The 26250-nt window shown below is 50.6% G+C and overlaps 1 protein-coding gene across 3 annotated transcripts in view; it reads right to left on the reverse strand.

Annotated features, from left to right (window-relative positions):
- The window catches only part of OGT (O-linked N-acetylglucosamine (GlcNAc) transferase), an 810702-nt gene extending 789879 nt beyond the window's left edge, over positions 1 to 20823 (reverse strand). Inside the window, exon 1 of one of the 3 annotated variants that reach the window (XM_069612350.1) lies at positions 20537 to 20823. In XM_069612350.1, the coding sequence (XP_069468451.1) occupies positions 20537 to 20573 (37 nt within the window). In that variant the 5' untranslated portion in view covers positions 20574 to 20823. The remainder of the gene's footprint in view (positions 1 to 20536) is intronic. The other 2 variants (XM_069612349.1, XM_069612348.1) reach the window with 2 other exon arrangements.
- Between the last annotated feature and the right edge of the window lie 5427 nt (positions 20824 to 26250).

Raw genomic sequence — 26250 nt, forward strand, 5'->3', positions numbered from 1 at the left:
CCACGTTTACTATTACAACAAGGACTGAAAATGGCTCATCTTGAATGAATGTGGCCTTACTGGACTATTTAGTGGCAACCGTTCTTGAAGGGTGTTCTTGCTAATCTACTTAAAATAAAACCGCAGAATGCACAGTGGGGGGGGGGGTGATGTGGTTCTCGCTGGCTAGTGCCCTGTAGAACGTAGGAGCAGAATGCACAGTGGGGGCGGGGGTGATTTGGTTCTCGCTGGCTAGTGCCCTGTAGAACGTAGGAGCAGAGTGCACAGTGGGGGGGGGGGGGGGGGGGTGATGTGGTTCTCGCTGGCTAGTGCCCTGTAGAACGTAGGAGCAGAATGCACAGTGGGGGCGGGGGTGATGTGGTTCTCGCTGGCTAGTGCCCTGTAGAACGTAGGAGCAGAATGCACAGTGGGGGCGGGGGTGATGTGGTTCTCGCTGGCTAGTGCCCTGTAGAACGTAGGAGCAGAGTGCACAGTGGGGGGGGGAGATATGGTTCTCGCTGGCTAGTGCCCTGTAGAACGTAGGAGCAGAATGCACAGTGGGGGGGGGGGGGTGATGTGGTTCTCGCTGGCTAGTGCCCTGTAGAACGTAGGAGCAGAGTGCACAGTGGGGGGGGGGGGGGGTGATGTGGTTCTCGCTGGCTAGTGCCCTGTAGAACGTAGGAGCAGAATGCACAGTGGGGGGGGGGGGGGGGGTGATGTGGTTCTCGCTGGCTAGTGCCCTGTAGAACGTAGGAGCAGAATGCACAGTGGGGGCGGGGGTGATGTGGTTCTCGCTGGCTAGTGCCCTGTAGAACGTAGGAGCAGAATGCACAGTGGGGGCGGGGGTGATGTGGTTCTCGCTGGCTAGTGCCCTGTAGAACGTAGGAGCAGAGTGCACAGGGGGGGGGGGTGATGTGGTTCTCGCTGGCTAGTGCCCTGTAGAACGTAGGAGCAGAATGCACAGTGGGGGCGGGGGTGATGTGGTTCTCGCTGGCTAGTGCCCTGTAGAACGTAGGAGCAGAATGCACAGTGGGGGGGGGGGGCGATGTGGTTCTCGCTGGCTAGTGCCCTGTAGAACGTAGGAGCAGAATGCACAGTGGGGGCGGGGGTGATGTGGTTCTCGCTGGCTAGTGCCCTGTAGAACGTAGGAGCAGAATGCACAGTGGGGGCGGGGGTGATGTGGTTCTCGCTGGCTAGTGCCCTGTAGAACGTAGGAGCAGAGTGCACAGGGGGGGGGGGTGATGTGGTTCTCGCTGGCTAGTGCCCTGTAGAACGTAGGAGCAGAATGCACAGTGGGGGCGGGGGTGATGTGGTTCTCGCTGGCTAGTGCCCTGTAGAACGTAGGAGCAGAATGCACAGTGGGGGGGGGGGCGATGTGGTTCTCGCTGGCTAGTGCCCTGTAGAACGTAGGAGCAGAATGCACAGTGGGGGCGGGGGTGATGTGGTTCTCGCTGGCTAGTGCCCTGTAGAACGTAGGAGCAGAGTGCACAGTGGGGGGGGGGGGATATGGTTCTCGCTGGCTAGTGCCCTGTAGAACGTAGGAGCAGAATGCACAGTGGGGGGGGGGGGGGGTGATGTGGTTCTCGCTGGCTAATGCCCTGTAGAACGTAGGAGCAGAATGCACAGTGGGGGCGGGGGTGATATAGTTCTCGCTGGCTAGTGCCCTGTAGAACGTAGGAGCAGAGTGCACAGTGGGGGGGGGGGGGGGGGAGTGATGTGGTTCTCGCTGGCTAGTGCCCTGTAGAATGTAGGAGCAGAATGCACAGTGGGGGGGGGGGGGGGGGTGATGTGGTTCTCGCTGGCTAGTGCCCTGTAGAACGTAGGAGCAGAATGCACAGTGGGGGGGGGGGGGGGTGATGTGGTTCTCGCTGGCTAGTGCCCTATAGAACGTAGGAGCAGAATGCACAGTGGGGGGGGGGGGCGATGTGGTTCTCGCTGGCTAGTGCCCTGTAGAACGTAGGAGCAGAATGCACAGTGGGGGCGGGGGTGATGTGGTTCTCGCTGGCTAGTGCCCTGTAGAACGTAGGAGCAGAGTGCACAGTGGGGGGGGGGGGATATGGTTCTCGCTGGCTAGTACCCTGTAGAACGTAGGAGCAGAATGCACAGTGGGGGGGGTGATGTGGTTCTCGCTGGCTAGTGCCCTGTAGAACGTAGGAGCAGAATGCACAGTGGGGGCGGGGGTGATGTGGTTCTCGCTGGCTAGTGCCCTGTAGAACGTAGGAGCAGAGTGCACAGTGGGGGGGGGGGGGGGGGGGTGATGTGGTTCTCGCTGGCTAGTGCCCTGTAGAACGTAGGAGCAGAATGCACAGTGGGGGGGGGGGGGAGTGATGTGGTTCTCGCTGGCTAGTGCCCTGTAGAACGTAGGAGCAGAATGCACAGTGGGGGGGGGGGGGTGATGTGGTTCTCGCTGGCTAGTGCCCTGTAGAACGTAGGAGCAGAATGCACAGTGGGGGCGGGGGTGATGTGGTTCTCGCTGGCTAGTGCCCTGTAGAACGTAGGAGCAGAATGCACAGTGGGGGGGGGGGGGGGCGATGTGGTTCTCGCTGGCTAGTGCCCTGTAGAACGTAGGAGCAGAATGCACAGTGGGGGCGGGGGTGATGTGGTTCTCGCTGGCTAGTGCCCTGTAGAACGTAGGAGCAGAGTGCACAGTGGGGGGGGGGGGGGATATGGTTCTCGCTGGCTAGTGCCCTGTAGAACGTAGGAGCAGAATGCACAGTGGGGGGTGGGGGGGTGATGTGGTTCTCGCTGGCTAGTGCCCTGTAGAACGTAGGAGCAGAATGCACAGTGGGGGCGGGGGTGATGTGGTTCTCGCTGGCTAGTGCCCTGTAGAACGTAGGAGCAGAGTGCACAGTGGGGGGGGGGGGGGGTGATGTGGTTCTCGCTGGCTAGTGCCCTGTAGAACGTAGGAGCAGAATGCACAGTGGGGGCGGGGGTGATGTGGTTCTCGCTGGCTAGTGCCCTGTAGAACGTAGGAGCAGAATGCACAGTGGGGGGGGGGGGGCGATGTGGTTCTCGCTGGCTAGTGCCCTGTAGAACGTAGGAGCAGAATGCACAGTGGGGGCGGGGGTGATGTGGTTCTCGCTGGCTAGTGCCCTGTAGAACGTAGGAGCAGAGTGCACAGGGGGGGGGTGATGTGGTTCTCGCTGGCTAGTGCTCTGTAGAACGTAAGAGCAGAATGCACAATGGAGCATTTAAAAACTAGGTGAGAAAATCCCCTCAGGCACTTAAAAAGCCTGTTTAGTGCCATTTTGTCACAAAGTGGAAAATGGGTCACCATGAGCCAGGGTTTGTGGGGAATTGTTGGCTGATGAATTTGCAGAAGGGATTAAAAGGGCTAAAGAAGTACTCAGTTAAGGAAGGGACCTGCTTGAGAACATCATGAGTACATGTTCGCCTTGGAGGTGGAGGGTTAGCAGTAAGATTAGCTAACAAATGTACAGGACGCAAGGGTGCAAACCAGCACACACCACCGGGACAGCTGCCTCCAAAGATGACTTTATTCACTTGTATTGCGCTCCACAGGACCCGGAGGCTTAAGGGCGCAACAAATGAAGAAGACGTACATTTCCTTGGACCAGGTTTGAGCGCGACTTGGGAGACTTTATCGAAGAGGTGAAAGTTGAAATCTCCACACCACGAGATCCAAGGTTCCATGCTTATTACTCATGCCATCAATGTAAGGAATGCTGAATCGGCATTAATCGCAAATCGGGTTCCAATAGATGTAAAATATTCCCAGGATTGTAGATGGTTGGTTCCTTTTTCTTTTAATTGTCGGGGAATGATCAGAGTGTGAGATTGATCATGGTGTACTGTGCCCAAGGGTTCGGATTAGCGGACAAAATGACTTCTATAGTCCCATCTATCTTCACCAATGTCAGAAGGCCCGCTGAATTGCGTCACTTGGTAGATTTTATAGCAGGATTCATACAGGAATTATACCCACCGTAAATTGGTGTCTGGTGAAGCCAAGTCTCTTGAAGGCAAATAATATGGTATTCACTCAAAGTGGCGTTTTCTTCGCTTAAAAGATGACCCGAGCTTTGTGAGTTCCATGAACAGACTTAATAGTGTTGCTTCTGGAGCCATTGGTGTTTACTGTGGGTCTCTCGTCGAATATTCGAGGGTGTTTGCAAACTTCATACTCTATGAATCGGATGGTATAAGCGAAATCTGCTTTGGGACAGATCATTTTCAAGGGGGTAGCTACTGATTGATGACATGTCTTCTCTATGGGGTGCACTGTGAGAGCCTTTGGACCGTGATTTCTCTATACTTGCATTCTCTTGACAGTTGCTCCAAGTGGATTTTCTGATTATCAGTTGGGTTAGTCTATTCTGGAGCAGGTAAATCCTAATTTGTCAAGTGTCTTTATTATTCATCACGAGATCTAATGTAAGATGATTTAAATTATGAAGACCTCATCAGTTTGTCGCAGACTTCTACTAGATTAATGTCTTCCGATTTAATCGTTTTTAATCTAGGAATGGCCTTCATTAGCTGCAAAATGTTTGTTCGGCTGAGGACGAGACCATTCTCATTATGAATCCGTTTTAGTTTTAATCTGTTGCTTGAATCTTTAGGTCGCGGGTCAAGAAATATCGATAACTTAATGCCAGTCATTGATTCCCCTGGATTTATAGGAGACTCCCCTCTCTGCCTTTCTTCCAAATGAATCGAAGTTTCTTGGAAGGATGTAACTGAAAGAATGCTATAATCCGTGCTGGGATTCTCAAATTCCTTTTCACAGAAGATTTCCCATGGTACATTTCTCCTTCCCCTCAATGTCGAATGTCCTATATATTTGTCGATTATGAGAGAACCATCATCATCCTGGGTTTCCTTTTTCTCATTAGTGGAGATGAGGGCACCGTCATCCTGAGTTTCCCTTCTCTCGTTGATTGATATATCTTCATCCATACATCTGGATTCTCTTCAGTTGGTGTAGATTAACAGCGAGTTGAGAATGGATCACATTAGTTTATAATTTTGCGCCATTTCATGGTGGTTTGAAGTGGCTCGCCTCGCCAGTTCCAAAAACCTTCTTTTGACTCAAGTACTTTACAGGATGCACTCACTGTGGGTGCGGTTGCTACGGAGGTCAGAGCTAAAAGTTCCAGCTCTTTACTCACCCTCTCCAGATCACTCCAATGCAAGCAGTATTAGAGTGGGTTGATTACTATTTCCTGGGCCGATTAATACTCAGGCTGTAGCCCACATCCATCGTATCCTCCCGATGGCTGACTGCAGAATGGCTGTACTCTGCTGCACACCCAGCAGTCATACATTTCCTCCTCCTTCCACGTTTATTTATTGGGCATTGGCCACATTAAAGGGCCAGTCCAAAAACAGCAACGAGCAGAAGACACCACAGCCCCACGCTGAGAGGGACTACTCTGTGCACATATTTTTACTGAATGAAGTGAAATGGACTTCTAATCTGGGAGTTGGTGCTGTGTAAATGAATGTGGGCTTTCACGGTTTTCAATGTCACCCCACCTGAGTTTTCAAAGCATTTGTAGAGGAGTTCACATCTTAGCAACTAACCATTTGTCATGACTCGTCCCTGACCCATACAGGCTTACACTCAGCAGTACTCCCAACCTGGCCACCGAACACGGAACGCTGTGTACCAGTTCCCGCGCCATACGCATCACTTTCTATAAAGCAGACACACCCCCGCGTCTCAACGCTACCGCTTACTGTGGCTAGACGTGTGCTGCCGTAGTTCGCTCTCATTTACTTCTTGTTTTCCTGGTTCCCGGTCCCCAATGGTTACCTCCACATTCTTCCCTTCCCTTGCCCTCACTTGCATCCCAGACCTCCGAGTACTCGCTGCCGAGTGCTCGCTTCACTGTTTCCAGGACTTCCCGGACATTCTGAACGATCCAGGACTCGGACGCTGAACGCACGCTGAAACCCGAGGACATTCGCACGGGGTTATACAAGACCTGCACTGTACGCAGGAAGAATCCATCGATGAAAGAACACAGACGGGTGAGAAGGGGGGAGACCTGTGACACCATTACCCATTTACACTGCTGAAGTACCCAAGTCAGTTTATCTTTGGGAGTAAATTCGAATTTTAACAGGTTTTAATGCAATCCCATCAAGCTTGCAGTCTTAGGTTTGAAAAAGTGGGAAGATTCATTTTTCTTCACCCATAGTTTTTTTTAATGTACACATTCCATCTGCAACGATGGAGTGGTACCTCACCCATGCACGTTGCATGTTGCATGCATGCTGGACTGACTTATTTCCATCCTTTGGATTCCTTCCTTCTAAATGTCTTTGTCACTGAATGGCATGTTTCATTTTATCTTTGTATATTTGCTGAGCACGACGCATTTGCAATGCCACAATCTACATGACCGCAAAGGGCAGTAAAGCAGGGGGGTGGTGGATGTGTGGCACTGCACAAACAAAGGAATGCGGTTCATGTAAAGCAGAGCAGTATGGGAAAGAAAAAACAAAAAAACGAAAAAAATAAGTCTACATCACCCCACTAAGACCTGCAAAATCCCAGACTCTGGCCAAGAGGAGTCCAACTACACACACTACCATCCCCATAAAGCTCCTAGAACATCTCAATAACTTGCAGTCAGCCGGGACCAAGGCCTTGCTCCTACTGGAGTTACAGACAAAATTACATCCTCATTGAAGAGTGTAGGTGGCACCTCCCAGAGATACTCTCTATAAAACCTGGTTGTTCGGGGCCAATGGTGCAACTGTAAGAGCGTGCACTTTCCTTACCGCTTCATCAGCATCACCAGACTACACCAGCAGCCCTAGGTAGCGAATTAAGGTTCATAGACAGTCCTTGACAAGACCCAGTTCCCCAGAGTCCTTAAAGTGAAGGTCTCATTTGACCTAGCTAGCATGCATTGCACTATTTTATTCCGTTCTATTTTAATTCTCTCAAACTGCATGCCAGTGATTTATCAATTCATGACAAACGCAACACTGCTCTTCTCCAATGAAGCCAATCTGGCATGGCGGGGGTCTGGGTGCCCTACACTCAAATCTGCTTGGTCATTCACCCCTTTTGCTAAATTTCGAATCTGGCTGTGCTCAGTGGTTGTACTGCGTTTCACCGGGTTTGCTAAATTCCGAATCTAGCTGTGCCCAGTGGCTGCATTGTGCTACTCTGTCCTGAAATTCCTGTCTTGCTCCGCCTCTTCTGCTTGCTCCCCCCCTTCTGCTCTTCTCACTCCCTACCAAACCCCCCTCCACATCACCTATGGCGCGCTCCATTTCTCCATTGACTATCCTACCCCTTCTCACCAAGTCTAGTAGGAAGAAGTTCAAAAAGGATATTGTGGTGTCTAACCCTGGGTTCCCCATCGCCGACACCTACACCAGCGATTCCTCCAGACAGACCTTCAGACATCCTCTGTCGTTCCTTCGCCAGACCTATGGACTCCTCATATGGTCTCTGCCCTCTCCTTCCTCTTCTTCTCCCACTAATAGTGGCACCCAGTGGGAGGCCCACCTGGCCCCCTTCCACTTCTCTACGGTCATCATTAAAAAGTTAACCACTGTGTTGGTCCAAGGCCCTCAGGCCAACCTTCCCCTTGATAGATGCTTCCCGCAGCTCATCAACTTACTTCCTTCTGTTGTGCCTTCTCTCTTTTCCAGCTTCCTTGCCCTTTCCTTCCTCTTCTGAGTCCCCCAATCAGGCTCCTTCTACACCTCCGCAGGGCAGATCTCTGATTTGTACCCCTCCCCGGAAGTCTTTCAAGGATGGCAACCGTCTCCATATTGCCGCTCAACTCTCATTCGGCTGTAAAAACTCCTCTGACATCGAACACCTCCTGGAAAACCTCGACCTCAATGTCCTCTGTCTCACTGAGACATGGTTCATGGCCAGCTCTGTCACGAGCTTTGACACTCTTCCCTGGTGGCTACAAGATCCTCTCTGCACCCAGATCCAACCGTCCCGGTGGGGGTGTAGCCTTGATCTTCCCGGAATGGATTCCTGCCACTCATTCCTATGCAGGCCTGCTCCTCCTACGAATGCCTTGTCTGCCGGCTCTGTCTCCTGGCCACTCCCTCACCATTGCTACCATCTATTGGCCACCTGGTTAGACTACCTCTTTCTTCTCCGAGTGGGCGGACATCTCCCGCCTGGCCTCAACCACGCTCCTCCTGGATGCTTCCTATCCCTACTCTGGACTCTTTGCGACTTCTACGACTCTTTCTATTTTTCCCTCTGGCCCAAATCACTCTGCAGAGCACACTCTGGATGCTCTCATCTTCCCACACCTCCCCCTCTCGCCACTCCTCTCTCCTGGAATGATCACTTCCTCGTTTCCTCCCATCTCTCCCTCTCGACCCCTCAGGCAAAGCCAATTCCAGCACTGCCACCTACCTGCTCAGTCATCCAGCCCATGAAGCGTGCGTCAGTGGAGGCCTTCGCTGCCACTTTCTCTCCTCCACCTCTGGCTGACTCACTTCCTGACACAGCCCTTTCCAAGCTCCACTCTTCTATCTCCGATACTCTCGATGTTCTTGCTCCCGTCATGAAGATCCGCTTGAAGCCCAAAGCCAAGTGCAACTTTTGGTACGACTCGGACCTCGTCACCCTTAAACACAAGTGTAGGGTGGCTGAGAGGAAATGGCTGGCAGCTCGTGCACCCTCTGACAAACTGGCCTGATGCCTGCTCCAAAGGCAATACCGCCTCTCTGTCCGCACTAAGAACAGAGCCCACATACAAGCTCGCGTCTCTGCGGCATCTAACAACTCTTTCAAATCTGCAAGGAGCTGGCCAATCCTGCTTCAGTCTCTGCTTCTCCGGTCCCCTCCAGGCCCTCTGCATGGCCCTGGCTTCTCATTTCATCTCTAAAACCCAGGATATCATGTCCACCCCTCTCCTCTTCCCGGTTGTCTCTCCGCTACCTCGGGCCCCCTGCTGCCGCAACTCGTACTCCTCTTCCTTTCCTCAGTTCTGCCCTGACAAGATTTCTACACCAGTCTGATCTATTAAAGTCTCGTCAAAACAGGTTCTTCCAAAACCATCAAGGAGCACATTTCCACCCTTGTTCCTGCCCTGGCTGACTTCCGCAATCACTCCATCACTGGAGCCTTCCCCCTCCCCCTTGAAGCACACTTCTCAAGAAACTCTCAGCCAACCCCTCCTGCCAGGCTAACTATCGCCCGATCCTGGGCAAACTCCTGGGAAAGCTGGCCATCTCCCAGCTCAACCTCCACAACAAATCTGTTGGTTGTCTCCATGACCATCAGCTACAAAACCATTATATTAAAAAAAAGACAGTCACAAGCAGCCAGAAGCACGGAAACTGCTCTCCTGAACATTTGTGAAGACCTGCTCTCCAACCTTGATTCTAATCTCCCCTCTGTTCTCATCTTACTCGATCTCTCTTCTGCCTTTGACACGGTCAAACATGCCATCCAGCTCAAATGCCTCCATGATAACCTGGCTATTACTGATCAGGCTCTGGCTTGGCTGACATCTTTCCTCTCCAACCGACCTTCCCAGGTCCAGCTTGGGTCCTTCCTTTCCTTTACCTCACCCTCTATGTGTGGTGTTCCCCCAGAGGTCTAACCTCTTGCCCTGGCTTTTCAACCAAAACCTGGTGCATCTCGCCCACTGGATTGCCGCTCTCTGCTCCAACTTTCAGTGCTATGCAGATGACGCACTGCTCGTTTTTATGCTCCCCTCTGCCACCTCTTCTCCCTCTCAACTCCGACTGTCTTTCTGCAATCCATGAGTGGTGTGCCACCAACGACCTCTGCCTTAAAACAGAGATCCTCCTCATTGGCGCACAAGCCTTTCCTGTCACTCTGGCCGGCCTCCCTTGACCCTCTTCCTGTTCCCTCACGTGAGGCTAAGAACCTCGGGGTCATGTTCGACTCCACACTTTCCTTTTCTCCTCACATCTCTAAGAAGTCAAACGACCAACTGCACCTCCTCAGAGGGATTCTTCCTTTCCTCACCTTCCCCCAGAAGCTCACTGTCTCTAGAGCTCTGGTTCTCTCTAGGTTTAACTACTGCAACAGCCTCTTTCTAAATCGGCCTGCTTCTACTCTCCGCCCTCTGCAACTCATCCAGAACAGGACTGCAAGACTTGTTGGCCTCAAGCCTGGGGATCATATTTCTCCTGCCCTGAAATCTCTTCATTGGCTCCAAGTGGCTGCAAGGATTTCAAGACCCTCTGCATTGTACACAAGGCCTTCTGGGGCTTGGGTCTGCAATACCTTCAACTCGCCATTCCCTTCGGAAATTCCTCCCTACTCAAGATCTTTGCTCATCCACCTCCCTCAGGGTCAGTCACTTCTCCAAACAACAAGTTGGTGGTAGATCTCCTTCTTCGGCTGGGGCCTCCTTCTGGACAACCTCCCTAAAACTTGGAGAACCATCTTCGGTTCCAGAAGCACCTCAAGACATTCCGCTTTGCTTCTGCCTTCTCTCTTCCTCTCCCTGGTGATCTCTCTGTTACTGCACTGGGCATCTGGCTACCCTCTGAATTTGGGCCTAGGTCCCCTACTCACCCAACTGCATACCCGCACTGCCTCCTGGCAACCCTTGCACTTGGGTCTGTATCTGCAACCCTACAGTCCCCTTACCTGAACTTATTAGACATCTGTTGTCTGCGCTTAACTCTTGCACTTGCCACCTGCTGGCTGCACAACTTGCTGTTTTGATCCCGTGTTCAGCACTTTCCACTCCCCCCTTGCCCCTTGCACCACCCCCCACTTCGTCTCCCTGCACTTGCGCATTCTCAATGTCACTGGGCCTAGTAAGATCGTTATTGGCCTACCTTGTTCCCCTCCCTTGCCTCGACGGGCCCTGAAACAATTGTGCATGGGCGCAATATAAATAAAATATCATATTCAATTCCTGGCTTTCACCAAAACAGGCCCCCCCCCCCAGGCCATTAACAGAGGAAGGGGTCCAACATGATATCTGGTTAGTTGACACATAATTCCTAAGAACTCTTGAACATACTTCAAGGCTGTTACGCACCCACAAGATGACCAAGTAATACCCCCACCACACTCGTAATGGCATCCATGAAAACTGACAATGGAAGACAGTGTCCCGTGCTTCAACCAAAGGCCCGCTAACCAAAGGCCCGCTAACCAAAGGCCCGCTAACCAAAGGCCCGCTAACCAAAGGCCCGCTAACCAAAGGCCCGCTAACCAAAGGCCCGCTAACCAAAGGCCCGCTAACCAAAGGCCCGCTAACCAAAGGCCCGCTAACCAAAGGCCCGCTAACCAAAGGCCCCTCCTGTCTGCCCCTACAGCCCACTACTCATCTGGGCAGGAGCCCTGCAGCACCTTTCTCTGCGGCTGCCCTGCGCACCGGATCGAGCTGCTGGAGCAGCATCTACATCTGACCGCTTCGAGCACGATTGCACAGCTGACCCCCACCCTGCCTGTGCACACACCCTGCACCTTGGGCTTACTTCAGGAGTCCACCCGAGGAAATCCGAAGCCCTTCAAAATGGCCGCCGCACCGAACGCGCTGATAGCGTTCTCCCTGGTTGCCTAGCAACCACATTAGCATTTCTCATTCATGCTAGGACCGGAGGCGGAAGCCGGTCCTAAACAACCGAAGGCCCGCTAACCAAAGGCCCCTCCTGTCTGCCCTTGTCCGCACCTGCGGCACGGCGCTGGACTCTGCTCCACACATCTTTATCTCCTTTATCCTTGGTTCTCCCACAATACCCACTCCTTAACGCACACACCTGATGCCGAGTACAATCTGGCCTGAACATTTCTCCTCATTATCCGTCCGGTAAGACTTTGCTCAGACGTTGCCTTTTTAACGAAGTATGCTACGCGACTTATCATTGCAATGTTCATCCACTGCCTAAATGCGCCGCTAAGCTCACCAGTCATGAGTTAAGTATATACTACTATCCCCACTAGTAATTTATGACACTTAAGGCTATTGCTACCTGTTGCATTCACGTATGCCCTACGATGGTCCCCACCTGCACATTGCACGTATGGCATATTATCTGTGCACGGTCGGCTTTCAGCCTCCGCTCCACTAGAAGTGTCCTATCCCCGGGGAGAGAAAGTATAAATGCTGCACACCCCTAAACAAAATAAAATTGCGCCTCATGGTCGCAGGCCACATTTGCCCTCCGATTGCACATTAGAGCTGCTCTATGCCACATATGCCTGTTGATTGCCCCCTAGTGCGTCTCATAGCCATTAACAGAACACTTTGATTGCGTTGTGCCTTATGGTCATTGATTGCGTTGTGCCTTATGGTCATTAACAGATCACGTTGATTGTGCTGTGCCTTATGGTCATTAACAGACCACGTTGATTGTGCTGTGCCTTATGGTCATTAACAGACCACGTTGATTGTGCTATGCCTTATGGTCAATAACAGACCACGTTGATTGTGCTGTGCCTTATGGTCATTAACAGACTATGCATTTTAGTTCATATTGTGAATCTTGAATATCATGCTCCATATCACTAGGTGACCCCCGGTTACAACCAGCCACCCGCAATCTATATTGTGTCACCATAGCCAGACATCCTAGCGAAGTAAATTGTACCAGTTAACTACTCTAACTACCATGTGCAGAAGCCTGACCTCCCGGACCCTCTTAACCACAATCATGGCCTTTGCTACCTACAGCACTAGCCCACCCACAGACAGAAACTTGAGACTTAGAGCAAGATTACCTTGCATATACGAACCCAAACGAAACAGCATAAACAATACTGTTAGATTTCCAACTATACAGACGCACTTGGATAAGCAAACTCAAGCCACGAAACCCTTAACTCCGACCCCAAATCCCACTCACTCTGATAAAAAGAAACACCAGAGTCAAAACAAGCACACAGATATATCTGTAAGCTATCCTATCCCTAAGAATACCCCATCATTTACTGAATCCCTTATCAACGCTAGTTCCATGGTAGCCCATGCAACTGAAATTGCTGACATACTAGTGGAGCAGTAGATAACTGATGTAGAAATCTGCATCGCGATCGAAAGGAGGGTCTACAGAGCCAGAGGCTGCCCTGAAAAGCAGACAAGATATGGCAGCGCTGGGAAGACATGATATGAACCATTGTGCCGTTGACATCATAACATCATAGACTAAATGGTGAGGACAATGCCCTCCGAAGATCTGCTAGCCTACCAAACCACATTATACTGTGTATTAGAGACTACATGAAAACATCCAGTATGTGTTCCATATAAGTGTTTGTTCTCCATCCAACGTTACCTTTAACGCTGTTATGAGTATTACTGTTGTTGTGTAGACGCTGGCCCCAGACAATCCAGCGGGTGTATGTTTAAAAACCAATAAAGTGTGTTATTAAAAAAAGAAATTGCTGACATACTAAACAACAGTATTGACCTCCTTGCCATAACAGAAACCTGGCTCCACGAGGCAGCAGGACCCTCCTTGATGTTAGCCGTACCTGACAATTACCAGATCCATAGAGTAGAGAGACCTAATGCTAAAGGCGGTGGCCTAGCCATCATCGCTAAAACCACTTTGCGTATCAGACTCACCACCTCACCTCCCTGTGCTTCCTGCGAAGTACTCTCAGCAAAATTGATACTCTCCAATAACCGCACACTAACTATTCATTTGATCTATAGGCCCCCAGGTCCCTTGGGAACCTTCGAAGATGACCTTACCACCCTCATAGCGAACAATACCCAAAATCATTCACAAACGCTGCTGATGGGCGACTTTAACATCGGCTTTAATGAGCCAGATAACAAAAATGCCCCCTCTATAACAGCTATCCTAAATGACCACGGCCTTACCCAAAAAGTCCTCTCCCCCACACATGCCAAAGGGAGAACCCTTGACTGGGTATCTGACCTTAACTGCAACATAGTCATTACTGACATCACCCCTCAGCCATGGACCGACCACTATCTAATAAATTTCACTGCCACGCTTGATCTCCTCAGCCCTAAAATTATCAAAATGATACCACCACTCCCCACCAGAAGTAAAAAAAAGACATTACTACAGAAAAACTCATCCCCCTCCTCCTGCCCACTATTAATGGCCTGAAGAACAATACTGACCCAGACACCCTAGTAATAAAGCTATGTCTCATGCACTAGATACTATTGCACCTCCAAAACTATGTAAAGCTAAACAAGAAGCCCACCTTAATGCTTGGTTCACACCCCAGCGTAAGGACCTTAGAAAGCAGAAACGAAAACTCCAAAGTATCTGGCGTAATTCGCCTACCGACGACAACAAAGCGAGTTTAACCCAATTCACCAAATATTAAAAGACTGAAATTATCAATACAAAAAAAAAAAACGTATTCAATGACAGAATTACCAATGCCAAATCTAATACCAAGGAACTTTTTGCCATCCTCCGGGAAATGGAATCTGCCATTCAACCAACGGACACGTTCCCCAAGGACAAGATATGGTGCACTCATATACAGAACGCCCTATCGAATACAATCTCCACCCTCCAACTTAAAATATCTAATAAAAAAATATGCCCTCACTCCTACTGATCAAGCACCTCTAGTGACTGAACCTAACACTATCCCCCCTTTTAGCTTCAAACCTATCTCCATTATCGACACTGAAAAGGTGATCCTCTCACTGAAGCCCTCCAACTGTAAGGGCGACAGTTGCCCAGCTCAAATAATAAAGGACGCAGCCAGAGATTTAGCCCCATTCATCTCGAAGCTCATTAACTCCCCCTTCAAATCCAACACAGTGCCAGCCAACCTAAAAGAATCCTGGGTCCTCCCCTTTCTTAAAAAACAAACCCTTGATCCATCCCAACCAACTATAGGCCTATCACCACTGTACCTTTCCTACTAAAAATTATTGATAGAGTAGCCTATCTCCAAATTCAAGATTACTTAGAAGCTAACCATCTACTAGGCTCGCGCCAATCGGGCTTTCGCCCTCTCCACAGCACTGAAACAGCCCTGAGAGATCTTAAAACTAAAATGGAGGAATTCAAGGATAGTGGGAAAATAGCGTTGCTATTCCTATTGGACTTGTCAGCAGCTTTTGATCTGGTCGATCATGCAGTTCTATGCAACCACCTCAAGCTCGCTGCCAATTTCATAGGAGAAGCTATAGCATGGGTCCAATCCTTTCTAGCCAACCGGACCATGAGGGTGTTCTCCACCTCCACTTGTGCTGATCCCATCCAAATTACATGTGGAGTCCCACAGGGCTCCTGTGTCTCACCCACCATGTACAACATTTTCACCAAGTCATTGTTCGACTAGCTGGACAGACGGTGTCACCTACACAAATTATGCAGATGACACCCAGATCCTCATACCCCTTTCGGGCAACTATGGAGCGGACCTGGCCTTGGTGAATAAAATATACATCCTCATTCAGACATGGATGGCCACCCATGGCCTCTGCCTGAACGACGATAAAACTGAAATCCTGCTCCTCGGATCAGACCATAACCTATCTAAACTCACCCCAGACTATGCCTCATTTAACATCGACAATAATACTATTAAGGTTATGCGAGAGGTTAAAACTCTAGGTTTTTACCTCGACTCAGCGCTCACCCTCAAAAAGCAAGTGAACTCCCTCGCCTCTACTACCACCTACACGTGTAAACTCATCCGTGCTGCCAGACCCTTCCTGTCCAGTGCCTGCTGCCTCACCTTGGCCAATGCCCTTGTCATGTCCAGACTGGACTATTGCAACGGCTTATACTCAGGTGCAAATAAGTCGGTCATTGACAAACTCCAGAGATTACAAAATAACACTCTAAGAGCAGCTTTGAACATCCCACGTAGAGAGCATATCTCCAAACACCGGACTGAGGCCCACTGGCTAAAGATAAAGGACAGAATCCTCCTTGAAACTATTTCTCTCACATTCAAATGTCTCAACAATCAAGCACCCCCATACCTAGCTGAAAGAATCAACTGGAGACCCTCTAACCGACTGACGAGATCTGCCAACACCTTCCTACTTGAAGTCCCGAGATTCAAACTTTCCACGGCAGGTGGATCTAGCTTCCCAGTTAGAGCTGCACAATCACGGAACATACTCCCACCTGACCCTAGGCGACCATTACCCTACACTAGATTTAGATCGAACGCTCTCAAATGGCTGCATAACAATGATATGTAACGATATTAACCCTTATCTAACTGATCATGTTATACATTTGTTAACAAGGTATTCTTCTGCGCTTACTCATCTTGATCCTATATGTACTGTATCACCTGTATCATTTGTTCTAAGTTACCACTGTTTTGTAATAGCCAGTGTCAGGCACTGTAACTAAGTTTCGAGTCTACTTGTAGTGTTGCGCCCAGCTGCCCAAGTGTTTGGAGCGCATCATCAAATAAACAAACAAACTACATTTTCTTCTGGTCAGAACACTACATTCCTCGCAACAATCAGTAAACTAAACCCATTTGCACAGCTCTCCCTGGAAGTGGCAACTCCCATCTGAGAATAGTATATTGAATACTCACTTTCACAGCACTTACAAGTAAGAAAGCCAAAATACAAGGCACCCATACAATAACAGTTTACAGCATTGCTTGGCATAAATGTTTATTTTTTATTTATAGGATATTTGTAAGAGGTCCATACAACAAGTGTTTTTTCAAGGCACCACAAGGCAAAAAGGGGAGGGCCGGGGGGGGCAAGGAACATAGTTAATAACGGCCTTACTAGGCCTTGTGACATTCAGATGGGGGGGGGGACCAGGCAGCCAGTCACTGCAGGAGACGGGGCGTTAGCAGGGGTGGGGGAAGAGGAAAGGAAGAAGAGAAAAGGAGGGACTTTTGGAGCTTCCGTAACTTGAGTAGATCTGGCTCATGCCAGAGAGGAGCAGGGAGACCATTCTTCCAGAGGGAGCGCCGCCCCCCCCCCCAGCTTGGAAAAGTGTCTGATCTGCAGAGAGTTGGAGCTAGAAGGCCAAAGTGCTCTAGCAAGGAGGTATTTAGGGGTATAGAGTTGGATGTACCAGGGTCCCAGGCTGCAGAAAGCCTTGTGGGTGATGCAGAGGGTCTTGATCCTCAGAGCCACCAGGAGTCAGTGGAGATAGTATAGGGCTGGAGAGATGTGGTCCCTGAGCTTCAGGCCAAGGATAGGTCTTGCAGTCCTATTCTGGATTAGTTGATGGGGGTGAAGCGAGGATGAAGGAAGATTGAGGAGGCTGTTGTAGTCCAGTCTAGAAAAGAGCAGAGCTCTGGAGACATTGAGTTTCTGGGGGACGATGAGGAAAGGGAGAATGCCTTTGAAGAGGCGCAGCTGATAGTGGGCCTTCTTGGCAAGTCTGCGATTGGAGGAGAGAAGGGGAGAGACAGGAGGTCAAAGATGACAAGGGTTTTTGCCTCACAAAAGGGGGTGGTGACCCATAGAGGGCAGCCAGAGGAAGGATGGAGCAGGGGTCCCAATGAGAAGGATCTTGGTCTTACTGACATTAAGACAGATCACTGGCAGCACACCATGCCGTGTGCATAACACTGGAAGTGAGGAGAGAAAGATCAGGTAGGCCAGAGGGGCATGGAAGATGTTGAAGAGTCACAGCGAGAGGATAGAGCCTTGAAGGACGCTGCAGGTGGACAGTGAGATAGGGGAGAGAAAAAGGGCCCAGTTGAAGCTAGGAAAGTTGGTCGGACAGGAATCAGTTCAACCAGTCCAGTGCCAGATCTGTGATGCCATGGGTGTTAAAAAGCATATTTATCAGGGTGGCATGATTGACCGCAGCGAGGGCAGAGGAAAGATCCAGAAGGATAAGAAAGGATGGAGAGTTGGAATTGAGAGCAAGTCTTCACGTGTGTTCAGTCGAGCAGTTTCCATGTCTGTGGCTGCTCTGAAGCCAGACTAGTGGCTGTGGAGACAACCAAAAGATTCAGTGTGTTGGATCAATTGGAAGATGACAAGCTTCCCCAAGAGTTTGCTCAGGAAAGGTGCAATGGAGACAGGACAGGAGTTAGCCAGGCAGGAGGGGTCGGCCGAGGGCTTTTGAGCAGAGGATGCACAAGGGAGTGCTTGAGGGTTAGCGGAAAGCAGTGATTACAGAAATCGTCCAAGGTTGGCAATATTGTACTTTATAGTTCTGGAGGAGACCTCATCCGGTGCTATGGGCGGGAAAGAGGAGTAGGAGGGAAGAGGGCGGCCCCCTCCCCAAGAGTTAGGGAGGGAGGACAGATGTCCTGAGTTTCGGTTAAGAAGTGGAGGCCAGTGAAGTACAGAGGGTCAGGGGTGGCGGTGGAGACTGCAGTAGGAATAAACCTCATGGTTTAATGGAGTGCTTGTTTTTATCATTTCCATCTGCATGAATTCATATTTATTTGAAAGTCACTTGGATCTGCATGTATCCACGATTGTTTGCTCTACGAGTTATAACGAGTGCTTCAATGAGGCAAGCAGCGACTCGTTATCACCTTCAGAAAGAAACGTCCACTGTGCCATTGCTGCCGACCTGAACAGCATTGTTACAAGAATGAAAATTACTTTAAATGGTAAGAAATTCCTTTGTTAGCCTCGCCATTGTGTTACTTTCCAAATGCATTGGCTTTGTAGACCAACGTGGAGCGCTAAGCAAGACCATGTATTTTAGCATGTGTGTGTTCACAAAATACTGAACATCTCAAAATCCATAAAAACCTAACAGGGAGCGTTCCAATATACCATACTGTACGTTCAGTTACAAGGCCTGCGAGTGCCATATAGGTCTGGCCATTCCCAAGTAAGGCATAAGGGACAGCACTGAATGGATCAGCCAATTGCACGTGATCAAGGATGTAGGAGGATAGTGGAGCCCTAACTGTGGCCAGGCTGACCGCGTCCGCTTTCAGCAGAGTGCCCCATACAATACAGGTAAACCCCATGAAAAGGTAGTCCAACTCTCAGTAAGGGACCTAGCAACCCCCCCACGATGCGCTTCCCAACCTCTTGGTAGCACAGCGATGACGTGTGTGCAGAAAGTCATCATTGGTAATAAAACATTCGCTTGATGCTATACAGAGTATTTGCAAGCAACGTCATATTCTTTATTGCAGGTCTGTCCAGCCACAGCACATCGAAGCGAGAGCAATGTCAGCAAGGCACTATACAAACAGCAGGTAAGAAGAGCGCTCAGCCACTCCATGTGTGCAGCTGTGGCGTGTCAGGGGGGGGGGGGGCTGGTCTGGGAGTGACTGTGTCATGTCAGGATGGAGTGCAGCTGTGCGATCATGCTGTGGCTAATGTGGCAGAGGGCAGGTGACAGCCACTGCCGTGCAGGTGTGCATGTGCTATTTGGGGCCGGTGTGTGGCTGTTGGATCATTTACCGAGGTGCACGGGTTTGGGGGTGCGTTGGCTAGCAGACATGGCAATGCCTTCAGATGCACGGCTGGGGGAGTGGCAGAGCAGATGCTGTGCTTTGGGGGTTGCGAATGTGTCAATGCACGCACAGATGCTGTGTTGGGGGGGGGGGTGCAGGCTGCCGTGAGTGCACAGATGCTGTGTTGGGGGGGGGGGGGGGTGCAGGCTGCCGTGAGTGCACAAATGCTGTGTTTGGGGGGGTGCAGGCTGCCGTGAGTGCACAAATGCTGTGTTTGGGGGGGTGCAGGCTGCCGTGAGTGCACAAATGCTGTGTTTGGGGGGGGGGGGGTGCAGGCTGCCGTGAGTGCACAAATGCTGTGTTTGGGGGGGGGGGGGTGCAGGCTGCCGTGAGTGCACAAATGCTGTGTTTGGGGGGGGGGGTGCAGGCTGCCGTGAGTGCAGATGCTGTGTTGGGGGGGTGCAGGCTGCCGTGAGTGCAGATGCTGTGTTGGGGGGGGGGTGCAGGCTGCCGTGAGTGCACAAATGCTGTGTTGGGGGGGGGGGGGTGCAGGCTGCCGTGAGTGCACAAATGCTGTGTTGGGGGGGGGGGGTGCAGGCTGCCGTGAGTGCACAGATGCTGTTGGGGGGGTGCAGGCTGCCGTGAGTGCACAGATGCTGTGTTGGGGGGGGGGGTGCAGGCTGCCGTGAGTGCACAGATGCTGTGTTGGGGGGGGGTGCAGGCTGCCGTGAGTGCACAGATGCTGTGTTGGGGGGGGTGCAGGCTGCCGTGAGTGCACAGATGCTGTGTTGGGGGGGGGGGTGGGGGTGCAGGCTGCCGTGGGTGCACAGATGCTGTGTTGGGGGGGTGCAGGCTGCCTTGCACGCACAGATGCTGTGTTGGGGGGAGGGGGGTGCAGGCTGCCTTGCACGCACAGATGCTGTGTTTTGAGGGTGCACAGGCTGCCTTGCACGCACAGATGCTGTGTTTTGGGGGTGCACGCCGCCTTGCACGCACAGATGCTGTGCTTTGGGGGTGCACGCCGCTTTGCACGCATCGCTTGAGGTGGGGGGTTCGGGTTGCCACCATGCTTGAGCGGGGAGGGGGGCCTGTGCCTGCCCGATGCGTGGGGGTTGGGAGGGGGCATGCCTTGTTGTGCTGCTGCGCCTCAGTGGCCACGTGCCTTTGCTATTGGAGCGCTGTCTGCTGGTGGGTGCACCCGGCTGCACGCACCCCACGCTCCTGCAGCTGGCGTGGGGGCCGTGCAGCCCACCGGCCGCTGCCGAGCTGTGTCTCCCCCTTGTCCATTACCTGTGCTGTCCGCCACGTTTCCCACGGAGGATGCCATGGTTGCCAGCCGGTTCTCCGCGGCCCGGGGGGGGGGTTTGTGGGAGGGGGGTGGCCGGGGGCTGTGCCGGGTATCTGTGCGCTCCGGTGGGGGGGCGGCGCTTTGCTGGGCTCCGGGGCTGTGGGCTGGAGGGCGGGGATGTTTGGGCGGGCGAGTGGGCCTCACTAGACCGGCCGCGTCGCTCGCTGGCCCTCGCTCTGACGCTGCTCCTGAAATGGCGACCGCTCCGGGACCGAACACAACAGCCGCTGCCGGAACTACTTACAGGCGAAGTAGTGCCCCGTCACCCTGGCCCCGCCCACACATTACGGGAGGCCGAGGCTATGCGCTCTCGGTTTCCCGCCGCGGGTCAGGACACTGTTTTATCTTTGCCGCGGAAACCCAACCTCTCTTCGTTAAGAAACAGGGGCATTGAAAAGGGAAAACATCGGCCAAGGTCTACATGGGTATTCCTCCGCGCTGTAGCATTGCGACAAACAGAGACTCATGGCGCATGCGTATAAAATACAGACGGAGGGCCAGGATTCCTGGAAAGAAAGGAAACAAGGAACGGACATCTTGGAATGTACGATTTCGGTCTGCCTTTCAAAGGCGACAGAAGCAATTGACAATACTTTCATCAAGCGCCACACATATGTTGGTCCTTTAAGTGTTTAAACAGTAATCAAACATGAGATTCGAAAAACATGTATAATATTTATCCACCAAATAAAAATTATGAAATAAATATTTTTGTACAGTAATACTGTTTTAAAACTGTAAAGCTTGTGTTATTATTTTATAAACTGAATTTTCCAACTGAACCTCACCCGGTCACAGAAGAAGGCTGCTAGGTTCCAGGAACGTTAGCTTTGTCATTCTGTTTTTTTCCATTGCCCCCTATCACACAGACAGGATCGTGACGTGAGCACGTAAGTGACTACGTAATCACGCCTCTCCTGGACCTGCTGTCCTTTCCCAGGGGGACGCCTTTCAGGGGATCAAAGAGCTGGAAGATGGACAGCTGCTCCCCCGCCCCCAACCGGGCGTGCGTCACTGCGTTCTGCCGGGACCTAGCGTCCATTTTAGAATGGGAACGTTGCATAACAATGCATGTGATTTGGTGAGGTGAACAAAAGCTGTCCAAATATAAAGATACTGTGAGAAGTTATTATAAGAGGTGGTGTATCTTCTCACCCTGCTACATAAGGCATACTAATTACCTCTTCTTACCTGTTCACATAAACAATAGCACAAAACTGCCACTCTCCTCTGGTATTACACTACTCAATTACTCTGTAAAGCCCCCCCTCCCTGCCCCCCAATACTACACACATAGATTAATTCTATGACAAGACCAGAGGCTCAGATTATGCTTTCTCTTCATCTTTACTGTCAGCAGCAAAGAAAACCAAATATGTAAATGACTAACAAAAACCAAGAAAAACTACAATAACCATGAGGTTTTCGGATTTTGTAGTCCATCACCATAGGTCCTCAAACTGACCACGTGTTCCAAATACCCAATAAAAAACATCAGTCCTCAAATAAAAGCTCTTGTCCTCTTTCTATTCTCCCTCTTTCTTTGCTGCTCGGCAGCGAGTTAAGTACTTTTCTTCTTATTCTTGTAGAAAGCTTGGTGTGTGTTTATAACAGTGTATTGTGTTTTACTGTTTGAGCGTAACGTGCCTTTGGGCGGAGCATATCCGTTACACTCACACGGTTCTTGAAGTTACGGCCGCGACGGGGCTGGTGCACCGGCGGCCGCAGCTTCTCAGAACCGCCGAAGAGGGCACTGCGGTACGGAAGAAGGAGCGCGACGGGACCGCGTAGTTCCGGCGCTCACTTCTTCCGTGCCGAGCGTATGAGAGGAGTCTTTAGAAAGTGTCGGTGTGATTATTGAACGGGAATCCGTTGCGGATTGCAATTCTTTGCCATAACAATACGCATCGTTCATACGGACATAGCGTTCTGTTTCAAGAGTCCTACAGCGCCCCTGCAGGCAGTCAGTGATACCGCAGTCATACGGGCACGGTCCCAGGTAAAACCTGTCATTGGATATTATTATATCTGTTTATATATATCCAGAACCAGGGAGTTTACTAATTTGGACAGATTTTTGGCTCCCTGTACTGAGAGAGTTGATTAATCCCTGGTATACATACTTTTATTCATTGGAAATTCCCCAGGGCCTGAGAATAATGAGTTCCTCCAGTGATGAGGGGAAGGCTAGTGTTAGCCAAAAGAGGAGCCACACAGCCATGACTGATGTCCTACACAAAGCCCTGGGGGCTTCATTGGGACATGATCCTCAGCAAAGAGCGCTGATGGAGGATTGGCTCTGTTTTTCTCAGGGCCTGGAGGAGGTCAAGGGTCTGAAGACTTGAATGAAGTCCAAAGGGGGCAGTAAATCAGCCCGTAGGGCGGAGGAGGCCCACACCCCCCCCGGGCACTCCACCAGGAAAGAAAGGTGGAAAGAGAAAAAGGAAAAGTAAAGTGGTGCCTAGCAGGGGACGAGAATCATCTCATACCTCAGATGAGAGTGAGAATGAGTGGTAGGAGAAGTACCCTGAAGAGGAGGAAGTACTATCGATATCCTCTTCAGGCGAAGAAAGCCATGAGGCGATAAAGAAAAGGAAGAATGAGGAGACAGAGGGGGACGGTGCTGATGATGAGGATTTCGATCCGGAAGCACTGATTCATCCCAGATCATCAGAATGGGAACCCCCCAAAAGAATTGCGACATATTTAAAGAAATGCCTGAGGGCGCTGCTAGCCAAAGAGGCTAGAAGCAAAATGAGGGCAGAATGCCCCAGACCACTCCTCCCTGAAGGGGCAGCTGATACACCAGTAATTGATGAAAAAATGATTACCTTTATGGGTAAATTCACGAAAGATGTGAGGAAAGGACTTGATCGATCCTGGCGATCCTGTCAGGATAAGATGCTTGATGTGATGGGACCCCTCACAAAGATCCTCCAGATGGGAGAGGACGCAAAAGTAAAAGGGGAGCCGATAGACCCGGCAATCCTCATAGGATGGGCCCAAAGGGCGATATGCATGTTGGGTAATGCTAATCATGCTATAACCACCGAAAGGAGGAGATCTTTGTTGGTTAAGATCGACCCAAAGTTGAGTGAATTAGCCTCGTCTGATTCAGCCTTTTCGGCTAAAGGAAAGTTATTTGGAGACTCCTTGATCAAGGAGCTCACCAGATTTGTGAATTCGTACGCAGCCTTGGATAAGGCGCAAGCCTCTCTTAAGAGAGTTTTCGGGAGGCAGATTTTTGGACGGGCCAGCAGAGGCAGGGGTCGCTCGGCTGGCCAGTACCAATTCAACCGATCCTTCCAAGACAGAGCAAATTGGCGCGATTAAGAAGAGCGCAGACAGACGCCTTTCTTCCCATCGAGGAGTAGGGGAAGAGGCAGAATCTGGCGAGGGGAGCGTCAGCAAAATAACACAGGTGAGATTACCATACACACTTCCGGTGACCCCAGAGGTAGGGGGGAGGACTGCTCAATTTTTAGAGAATTGGTTGAACATTTCAGGGGATCCCTGGGTGATTCAGACTGCTCAAGGTTTTTATATAGATTTTATAGAAACTCCTTATCAGAGAGAACCGTCAAGAGGCTTAGAAATGAACAGAGAAGACAAGGCTTTACTGGAAAGAGAATTACAGGGTTTGGAAAGCAAAAGAGCTATTCGACCTGCTGCGGTTCAGGTAGGAGGTTACATAAGCAATATGTTCATAGTAAAAGGAAGACACAAGACGAGACCAATCATAAATCTGAGAGGCCTAAACAGTTACGTGGTATACAGACATTTCAAGATGGAAGGGATACATCTGTTGAGAGATACCCTTATTCAGGGAGATTGGTTAGCCAGAATAGATTTGAAAGATGCATACCTTACCATTCCCATCGCAGAGGAACACTGCAGATTTCTAAGGTTCGTTTGGGAGAGAACGATTTGGGAATTTCGATGTCTGCCTTTCGGCCTGGCATCGGCACCGTGGTGTTTCACCAAAATGATGAAACCCGTGGTATCTCATCTCAGAGCTCAGGAGATAAGACTGATAATTTATCTAGACGACATATGTCTAATGTGTCAAGCGAAGGAAATGTTGATAGAGCAGATTCAGATAACAATATAGGTGTTAGAGGGTCTGGGGTCCCTGATAAATTGGGAGAAGTCCAGTATAGTTCCTGTTCAGTCAATAGAGTTTCTGGGTTTCATAGTGGACTCGATACAGGGAACTCTCAGCTTACTCATTCTCAAGGTGAACGACATCAAGAAACAACTGAGACATACTCTAGCGAAAGGAGAAATGTCGTTGAGGGACATGGCGAGATTGGTGGGCCGGCTAGCGGCATCAATTCAAGCGACTTTTCCAGGGCCCCTGCATTACAGGGCACTCCAGAGGTTGAAGATATCTCACCTCAGGAGGGGCGTTTCTTACGAATCAAAAGTGAATATTTCACAGGAAGTGAGAGAGGAGCTAGAATGGTGGCTCATTCATATGGATGCATGGAACGGGAGAGCCATATTTGGTTCATCCCCGGACCTTATTATCGAGTCCGACGCCAGCAGAGGGGCTGGGGAGCCCGATGTGGGAACATGTCCACAGGAGGCAGGTGGTCGGACCAGGAAATGAGACTCCACATAAACTGCCTGGAGTTGTTGGCGGGGTCTTTTGCAGTGAGATGCTGGACCCAGGAGAAAGCACATTGTCCATCTTTAACAGAACGCAACAATGTCTCCGCAGTCAGGTACATCAACAGACTGGGGGGGACGAGGTCCAGGTTATTGGCGGAACTGGCGAAAGAATTTTGGGAACTCTGTCTGGAGAGAAGAGTTTCAGTGACGGCGGAATATCTGCCGGGGCAGTTGAATGAATTGGAACTCAAAATACCTCAGAGACTCCAGCGATTGGAAGCTGGACGAGGTAGTGTTCCAGGAAATTATGACACGGTGGGGTCCTTGCCAGGTCGATCTGTTTGCTTCAAGGTTAAACAAACAGCTTCCTCGGTTCTTCAGCTGGAGACCGGATCCGGAAGCGGAGGCGACAGATGCCTTTCTTCAATCCTGGGAACACCAGAAGAATTACGTGTTTCCTCCTTTCTCAATGATAGCGAGGACGCTAGTGCAGGTGAGACGTCAAAAAGCATCCATAATTCTAATTACGCCGGACTGGAAGGGTCAAGCGTGGTTTCCCAGTCTATTGAAACTAACATATCACAACCCAGTAGTTCTACCCGACACAGAATTTATCATTCGAGATCCCAGAGAGGGCAGTCATCCACTGGTGAGGTCAGGAGGACTCAGGCTAGTGGCATGGGCAATTTCAGGAGATCTTGGGTTAGGCCAGGATTATCGAATGAGGCTGAAAACATCATTAATGAATCATGGGCCCCAGGGACTCACAAAGCTTATAGATCAGCGTGGGATAAATGGTATAGCTGGTGTATGGAAAGGGATATTCATCCCGATAGAGCAGATGTAGTGCATGTAGTCAATTTTTTAGCTCAGATGGCAGCGCAGGGCAAGGCTTACAGGACAATCAACACAGCCAGGTCTGCGATGTCTGCGGGGCACCCTAGAGTAGAGGGTATAGCGATTGGAGAACATCCTTTGATCTGTAGATTAAGGGGAGTAAAGATGTTGAGACCGCCCAGTGTTAAATATAATCAGTTGTGGG

Source organism: Ambystoma mexicanum, chromosome 5p, assembly GCF_040938575.1.
Source record: "Ambystoma mexicanum isolate Mex_15411 chromosome 5p, UKY_AmexF1_1, whole genome shotgun sequence".
In the NCBI taxonomy this organism is placed as follows: Eukaryota; Metazoa; Chordata; class Amphibia; order Caudata; family Ambystomatidae; genus Ambystoma; species Ambystoma mexicanum.